Source organism: Microplitis demolitor, chromosome 6, assembly GCF_026212275.2.
Source record: "Microplitis demolitor isolate Queensland-Clemson2020A chromosome 6, iyMicDemo2.1a, whole genome shotgun sequence".
Classification (NCBI taxonomy): Eukaryota; Metazoa; Arthropoda; class Insecta; order Hymenoptera; family Braconidae; genus Microplitis; species Microplitis demolitor.
The window spans coordinates 19,451,540-19,461,208 of NC_068550.1; the positions used below are offsets into that span (position 1 = coordinate 19,451,540).

General features: G+C 28.0%; 1 protein-coding gene across 4 annotated transcripts in view; it reads left to right on the forward strand.

Annotated features, from left to right (window-relative positions):
• Positions 1 to 3,573, forward strand: part of LOC103573903 (steroidogenic acute regulatory protein-like) — a 31,018-nt gene extending 27,445 nt beyond the window's left edge. For 3 of the 4 annotated variants that reach the window (XM_014441916.2, XM_014441917.2, XM_014441918.2), the window contains 2 exons: positions 2,322 to 2,898; positions 2,977 to 3,571. In XM_014441916.2, the coding sequence (XP_014297402.1) occupies positions 2,322 to 2,550 (229 nt within the window). In that variant the 3' untranslated portion in view covers positions 2,551 to 2,898; positions 2,977 to 3,571. Of the gene's footprint in view, positions 1 to 2,321; positions 2,899 to 2,976 lie in introns of all 4 variants that reach the window. The other variant, XM_014441920.2, reaches the window with a different exon arrangement.
• Positions 3,574 to 9,669: the final 6,096 nt, after the last annotated feature.

Below are 9,669 nucleotides of genomic sequence, written 5' to 3' on the forward strand. Positions count from 1 at the left end.
ATAATTTAAATTTCAATATTACAAAAAAATAGAATCAATTGCCATCACATCTTGAACTGACACTTAAAAAGTGCGTAATTTAAAGTGAAATTTTGTGAAAAATTTTTTTAAAATTTGAATGGGTCGAACTTCTTGAAAAAGTCAACTTTGATTTTTAACCCTTTAGAATCTGACCTTGAAACCCCACTCTTAAGTCTGGCAGATCTCGATATAATTAGAAAGAGCGCGAAGCAAATGTGACAAGGTCGTATTATAAGAGGAAAAATTTCACCTGGGCAGGAAGTAAAAATAATTTTATTTTTTATTTCTAATTTATTAAATAATAAATATCAAAGGACTTAAATTCAAAGTGAGAACAACAGTTGGTTACATTACAAATATAGTTAGGTAACATTGCAATTACATAGCAATGTATAAAATTTTTTTAATTTTTCTAACCTTACTTTCGGAGACTATTTCCTCACGTCAACAATACTAACTACGGTACTGTCGATGAACGCAGTGCGAGATTCAACCGAGTGGAAGGGTACTCACAGGCACACTACTACTCTCACATGTCACTCATACAAGCTCACGGGACTCGACGATTCGCTCTCTCCCCACTAGTCTCACACGTAGACGTTTCAAGATCCTCTGACTCTTAAGGGTTAAACGTTAATAACCAAAAGATAACTACTCCAAATAATTAAAAAAATTTTTTTCCTAAAAGTACATGTCACGACAAAACAAATGATGTCTGACCTTTTATGGATATCGATATTTATCATTTTTGAAAATTTTTGACCTAAAAATTGAATAAACGAATTACTCAGTAACGGTTTGTAACAAAAGATCAAAAATTGGTGTATCAGCAGCTTTCAATACGTATTAGAACATATGAAAAAATTAGCGAAATCAAAGAGATTTTCGTAGAATGTTTGGAGCATTATAAATTTCTAAGAAATTAATTAGAGGTATTTAAAAAATATAATTATGAGTAAAATATGTTCATACAAAAAACGTTTGTTGAAAAATCCCGAGCACGTCCCTTTTTGGAAATGGACAAGGATAAAGCTAGGTTAAAAACTGGCCCGTTTATTATAAACGGGCGCATCCGTTTATACAGAACGGGTAGGAATATCTAGACTCTCTTGATAAAAATAAATGGGCGTGTCCATTTTTGGAAACTGGGCTAGTCCAATATGAAACGGTAGCAATGCTGCTCTTATGGTTTTAATTTTTCAAACTTCAGGAGATCTTGATGAACATACCGGGAATATGCCTGTTTCTTATAGTGCTCCTGTTTCTCAAAAACGGACATGGATAGTTAACGTACGCTATGAATAAGTCCCGTTGAACAGACTGGTGAACTTTGTGCAACGGCTTTAATTATGGTGTTTGTCGTACACTCTTTTATGTTTAATTTGGTTACTATTATTTCTTAATTATTCATAACATTATAACACTGTATTATTTTCGTTCAATCATTTACTACATTTTCTTTCTTTTTTGTGATTGACATCATAACTTTCCACAGAAAAAACAGATCAAAATTTTTTCCTCAAGTCAACACATTTTTATGCTTAAATCGAAAAGTATTTACTTGTTTCGAGAGTTTTGATGTCAAAATGAAAGATATCTGTTTGAAGCAAAATACAGAAATATTAAAGTATTCGTATTTTACTGAGACAAGCAACTTCGTTTGGCTGAAATAACGTTTCCTGCCGTTGAAAAAACTCTTTCTAATAGAGTACTTGACGCAGGGATGCGTAAATATTTTCTAGCTAAGCTAGCTAACAACAGAAATTTACATTGTTTAGCATTCTACTAGAAAAGAGCTTCATCTTCTTGTGGAATATTTTGCTCTTGAAGATATTTATGTCAAGTATTAAAAAAGAAATAACCAGAAAAAAATGGACTTTCTTTTTAATCCCGAAAGATTTTCGTCATCAAGTCTTAAAAGAATGACGAGTTTAGCCATTCGAATAGCCAAACGAAGTTGCTTGACTTCGGAAAATAAGACAAAAGACAATTATATACAGAAAATATACAATTTTATAATATTTTACAAAACTTTATGCCATTATTGGATCTAGTGTGAGGTAACGTTTCGTAAAACTAATTTGAATTTTTTTCTGATTTACTCCGTTATAACAACCTAATGTTAGCAACGACTCTTTGATTAATTTGACAATGTATTACGTAAAAAAAAAAATTGATGGGGGGGGGGGGGGGCGGTACTTTTTACCCTGTGTACCTGTCAGGGGTTAAGATATTGAATAGAAAAATAATTATTATGTTGTAATTATAAAAACTAAAAATAAAAATTTTTTATTTTTTAGAGCTGAAAACAGTATTGTCTGTTTAGCAGCAGAACCAATTAACTCCAGTGATAGTAACAACGAATTGAAATGTCGCGTAACTTGGATACTTCATCTCGATTTAAAAGGCTGGATACCACAGAGAGTTATTGACAATTCTATAGCTAGTATGCTGGAAAAAATGATTAAATCAATTCGATCTTATGTAATTAATTGTAATAGTAATAATTTATCTTTAAGTTCTGGTTAATTTTATATTTTTTAATTTTTATGACAAATTTATATTATAATGAATAATGATAGTAAAATTAAGCAGAGGTTAATTATCTAAGAAAGTCTCGATTTTCACAATTAGAGAAATAAAATACGTGTGTATTTAATAAAAAGTACTGATTTATATTGTATATAAGAATTTTTTAGAAAAAAAAAATTATGTATTATAAGAGTGCATTTATATTAATTACGAAAAATACATACACCAAAATACGTCATGTCTTATTTAGCGAAGAACTTTACATGTGATAATAAAATTTTTATAACTGAAAACTCTTCCATTTCTTCAAGAGACGAATACATTCCTATGTTACTGGGAAATCTGGTAATTGTATAATCTTACAGCAAAAAAAAAAAAATAATAATAAGATTATTGTCATAATTTTATTTGCAAAACTTTCAGATACAGTCAAATTTCATTAACTTGAACAGTTAGCCTACGGACGAGCGGAAATTTTTGGGAATTCTGACTTATCGAATGCCCCTTCTCCTTAAAAGAGTAAACTACACAAATGCGGTCTTACATCTACGTGTACGAAGTATATTGGCAAGGAGTCTAGTATATGGTGGGGACAACTGAATCGATTGTAGCGCTCGCCGTGGACACAATTTCGTAGAATCATGCTCTTGTTGAACATAAACATGTGAAAGTTAAAATGGTTCATAATAGTTGTTGTGTTGCAAATTGCAAAAAAAACAATTTGTCATGATTTATTGATTCAAATCCGGTTTGGATAATGATGTTCATCATTGCCTAAAAATTATAAAAAAAAAAAAACATCATAAGTTAGTACTGTCTTAGTTACGATTCACCAACAAATTATCATGAATTAAAATAAAATTATTCACTTTAATTTTGTTAAAAAACTCAGATTAATATTCTACTAAAAATTTTTTGATGGAGCAAATAAGCTTGTGCATTAAATAAATTTTCAATTCTCAGAAAATCTAAATTTAAAGTATTCAATAGAAGTTCATTTGTTTTGTGAATTGTAAATAGCTATGCTCAAGATAACATACTTGGGAACAATTCAAATCTATTAAGTATATTCACACGAACAAAATTTCTGTCAAATAAATGAGTTTCTGAGGTAAAAAATCATACACAGTGAAAAAATAAATATTATTAAGAACAAATACATAGTTCAAGTATTTCAGTTATTTAAATAGTATCAAGCAATTTTATTTTTTTTTTATGAACTATAAACTAATTATTTTTTGAAGTATTTTAATTACTTCCCGCTGTTTTCGAGATCAAAGAGCTCTTTTAGCTTTGCTCTCATAACAAATAGCTGCGTAATCTTGATTTTTGTTATAGTAAACTTTTTTAACTTCCCGCTAAGGGAATTATTAATTTTCAAAATTTCGGGAAGTTATTGTTTTCACCCCAGTTTTCGAAAATCGAGTTTTCATCAGATGTCGATGTTCTGAGGTCCTAAGAAGCTATTCTGACTATTTTCAGAATTATGTCCGAGTGTGTGTATGTGTGTGTGTGTGTAAACTCTTTGTAACTTTTTAACTAATTAATCGATTTGGATAGTTGAAGTGGAAATCGAAAGAGCTTGTTGGCCATGAACTTCCGTGAAAATTTCAGATCATTTGATCAAGTAGACTCGAAAATATTTGCGAATTACGACAAAAAAAAATTTTTTTTGTTCGTTTTTCAATGATTTCTCAGAAACAACTTGAACGATCGACTTCAAAATCTGATTAGCTCTAGAATTTGATGAAACGCGTCGATTGCCACCTTAAACGTCAAAATCGGTTAATTAGTTCAAAAGATATCGGCGTTGAAAAATTAAAAAAATAACATTTTATGCTTTTTTTTCGGATAAATTATAATATAATGTACTGAAATATGTCTATGTGTAAAATCATACCAACTTTTCCTGTTTATGGTTTTTTTCGATCATCATATAATGTCATCTAACTTGTTTTCTAGTTTAAATTATATTAACAACCAAAAAATTGAAAAAACGCAATTTTTAATATTTTGTGACATAAGTCAACACTTATTTAAATCTTGATTTTGATCTCTGACATTAATTTCTGCCTCAATACACTGATTTAATTAAAAATAATCGGAAATTAAATTTTAAAAACCGCTTCTTTATTAATGATTTTTGATTCTTAAACTTTCAAACTTCAGCATAAAATGTAACTTATTAGAGCTTGAAAAGATCATAAGAAACAACCGCACGTAATAGCATTTTCGAACTTGAAGAGCTCGAAAATACATGCGCACTACAGTTTTCGAGCTCTTTGAGCTCGAAAACAGCGGGAAGTTTTGGAGCTGGCCCGCAGGGCCAACCAACGCCCACGTTTTTTTTTCAGTTTACATGCACACTTGGATATCATTCTGAAATAAGTCAGAATAGCTTCCTAGGATCTTAAAACGTCGACATTTGATAAAAACTGACTTTCAAAAATTGGGGTGAAAACAATAACTTCCCGAATTTTTTGGAAATGATCGATTTTCTTAGCGGAAAGTTAAAATTGAATTTGTCAAAAAAATATTAATTGTCTACTTTTTATCTAATGTTGTTCAGATTATTTATATACTTTAACAAACATTTTTTCTATAAATAAATAATTTTACCCTCCCTAAGATTCGATCCTAGACCGTTTACGCGAGACTTATGACGCTCACCATGGTGGCCATATTTCTGGAAAACTCGGAAATGTTAAGGAATTAAATAGACTGGAAAAATCCAAGAAAAGTCAGGGAAGTCCATCACAAAGCTGTAAAAATTTTTATTTTTTGCAACTCATGGTAAGAAAGCACGTCTCTGATTGGTTAAAAATGAATAAATATCGCGAAGAATGTCCACATTGTTCATGAAAAATATGACAAACGTACACTTTTTACATATATATAAATATACTATTTATTAGTTATTAATCGATCCACAAGAAAACCCAAGCACACTTGTTGTCGAAAGCACCTTCCCCTTAATGCGTTAATATACCATTTATTAATTTATGTTAGAGCCAAATTTTATTTAATGCTAAGCAATAAATTTACATGAAGAAATTCTTTGCCAGTATCTTGTAGTTTTTTGGACCTGATTGCATTAAGAATCTAAGCTTTATAATATTTTATTTTCTTTTAGAGAATCATTACTTAGTAAAAATATTTTTTTTGATTAGTTTTCTAATATTCGAATCTACTCGACTTTTAGAAAATAATTTCTGCCTTTTCTCGACCAACTCTCGATATCGAATATTTTTATCTCGTCTCGTCTCGTCTCCTCGTCATCAATCGGTATGATCTGGTCTCGTCGAGATATTCTCGACTCTCGCGGAAACACTACATTCAATGACATACATTTCAAACTTACAAGCTGCTAAATCTTGAAGCTGCTGAAATTCTTCTGGTGATAATTTGTTTCACTAAAGGGACGTCCTTACATTGAATAAGTATGAGATTTAGTGGATTGAACATTGTAATTGAATTTATTGAAACTAATGACCTGTAGCAAAAAAATATATTTTTATAGAATCCGATTCTTAAGATCGAAAAGTTAAAGATTTTTTAATGATTGAAAAATATGATTTTCTGCTTAAGCAAAGGTTAAATATGCTGCAAGTCTCTGTACCATTAAAAGTTTTCTTTAAAACTTTGTACCAGTATCTATAGTAAGGTCCTTAGTTATGGAAAGAGGTAGACAAATAGTATACTGGTGACCAGGTTTGGATAAGATTTCTCTAAGAATGTTATATTGGGTGAAATAAATATTTCTCGGTGAAGTAATCGTCTTAAAATATAGACATTATTGGAATAAGATGTATTTTTACGGTCGTTAAATATCCAGCAATAGATTTTAACAAATAGGTCACCAAATATCACCATTTCCTATCTTTCATCTGCTGAAAATTGTATTTTTTAATAGATTGTTGCTATGTTTAGATAATTTAATAAACTACAAATTAAGTAATAAAGAACAGATCACGTAAATTTCAAATACTTTCGATTTCCACTTAACTAAATAACCAGCTTATAATTTTTTTAATTAATTGTATGTGAAAATATAGTCAAAATTCATGTAAGCTATTTTCAATCGTAAAGTTTCAAGAAAATATTTAATTTTTATTTTATAGAATTGAGAAGAAAAAATGAGGCACCCCACAAAATTTTATAGAAGAAGTTTGTTTTTATAATTTTTTTTTTTTTTTTTCATTCTAAAATCACTTTTGTAAATCTAATTGAGCGTTGATTAATTTTTTTTTACTCTTTTCGAAAAGTTTTATTTTTGTAAAAATATAGTACGAAATGAACTTGATTTTTTTTTCTCATCAATTTACAATAAAATAACTGTCAGTGTCAAATTACTTAAAATGTAGGGGAGCGTGGGGTCATCCCGGTCAGCCGGTCGCTCCGGTCACCCAAATTTTGAAAATTCTATCATATTATAGATTTTGAATTTATTTTTATTTTATACTCTCATTGAATTAGAGGTAATTAATGAGCCCTAACGTTATAAATTCATTACTTATTAAAAATAAATAATAAATAAAAAATAGATCGACTTTTGATCTAAAAATCAAGGACATTATCATAAGGTTTTGTATATATATTCCAAGAAAAAAAGAGTTTATAATTGATATGTATATAATCTACAGACATTTCTTAAACCATTTTAATTTATATAAAAGTATAATTTTCAATCCTTTTTTTTTTTTTAATTCAGTTTATTTTCTCAAAAATTAGTTGGAGTCGTACCAATCAAAGTTATAGGGTCACAACGGTCAATTGATTCACTTGTTTTTTCGACTGACAATTCGTGTGTTTGTTTAATAAAAATATTAACCAATATCTTATTTAATTAGCAATTAATTAATTGAGGTAAGCTTTTTGAAAATTTAATCTAAAAATTTTTTTGTTCATCAGGGGCATTTTCTTCTACAACATCGTAACATTTTTGTAATAATATTAATGAATAAATAAATAAATTATAGATGCCTCGTAAGCGAGGACGGAAAATGGAAAAAAAGTTAAATGTTGTTAATTATTAATTTGACATTTTTTTCTTTACTTCTTAAGTTTTAGTTGACTAAATAAAATTTTAATTTGATGAAATTTCAGCAATACGACTTTAGATTCTTAATTTTTGATTTAAAATTAACAATGACCGGGATGACCCGCCAAATGACCGTGTCGGGTCGCCCCGGTCAAACTTACAATTTTTTTCATTCATAAAATATTTCTATTTACTTTTATACTTTCATTTTTAAGTATGTGTCCTTGGTTCTCTAGATTCCATAGAATAAGATAAAGTCCGTTTTATGATCTAATAAGGATAATCCGAAAAATTTTGAAGGTTTATTTGTTAGGTGTCCGGGGCGACCTCACACTCCCCTAATTATGGAATTTAATTAATTTTTGAATCTATTACTTTAAAGAATATATAATTGCTTTTTTAAAAATATCTTCTTTGGAATTAAACTTAACTTAAATCTTTAACTTTGAAATTAATAATCCAAAGTGATTAACAAATAAAAATTAACCACTTAAAGTCGGTATTTGAACTTTTTTAAAAATCGAAAGTCTCAGTCGAAAAATATTAATGACTTTTGTTTTATGATAAAAACTACTAAAATTTTTGTCTTCCTATGTATATCATCCCGTATGAAAATAACATATATGGTCAAAATATATAATATATATCAGAAAATATATGTGGCCAATTTAACTACATGATATATTTTTTTTTATATTAAAAAATATAATATTCATTATATACGAGTCTGTATATGTTTAGCATATATAAAATATATGTCATTCATATACAAAAAATATATTTTCGTCATATATGAAAATATATATTCTTGTCATATACAAGAACTATATTTTTACCATACATAAAAATATATATTTCTATCATATACGAAAAATATACTTTGATAGTATATAAAAACATATATTTATATTGTGTATGGAAAAAAAAAGTTTCTTATTCGTATGACCAACTCCAATCAGATTACATTTTAATTTTAATATACTCTTTAAATTGCAGATAAAATTCTCGACATTAGTTAATTTGAAGCGAATATATAGTATACCCATATACATACACATACACCGAATAAAAAATATGCTTGAATATAACAAATAAAATATATGGTGCCATATATATAATAAATTATATACTATCATATATTTCATTTCATATAAAAATTTTATATTTTTTTAATGTAAAAGGAAATATATCAATACAATATACACTATAAAGTAAATGTAAATGTATATATAGCTTAATATAAAAACCATATAAGTTACATATATGAAATACATATATTTACTTCTGTATATAATATTATATTAAATCGGCGAAAATCACTGTATGATTTTTTATAATATACAATATAATATATCATATATTTTTTGTTGCGAACATATATGGTTTTATATATTGTAACCATATATTGTTTTTTCATACGGGATACTTATGTGAAATGTAATTTTTCTTTATGTAAAATACTTGAAAAAAAATTTTATTACTCAAATTTATTTAACTTTTAAAATTTTCGTTTTTTTTCACCTTTTTTAGCGGATCCCCATTTTGTCCTCGAAAAATGAAATTTGTTTTTGACGGCAGCTAAAAATTTTTCTATTCACATCAAATATCACAAAAAAAAATTAACCTATTTTCCTTTCCGAAACTTAGAAATTCCTCAAATACCCCGTTTGCCCCCCCCCCATCTCTTATTAATAATATAATTAAATAATTATACAGTGTTCAATAAAAATTATGACAAGTATGGAATAAAATTATCTGACCGAATATGTACCTTTTCTACTGGTTTGAGTTGCTGATATAGAAGGGAAAAAAGCTCACACTTTGATTGGTTTATTTCTTAGAATATGGATGCGTATAAAGTTGCGCAGAAAAACATGCAATATGTATATGACGCGTGAAGTAGTTAGTCTCGCGCTCTAGGCGTGTTGTGTTGTTGTTTATTATCAATTTTTTCACATATTTTTTCAGTAACATTTGATGAACACACGTTTTTTTTTTTTTATTTTTTTTCTAATAATAAATGTGATACTGTCAACGTTTATCAAAATAAATTTTCAAATATTATTGACGTAGTA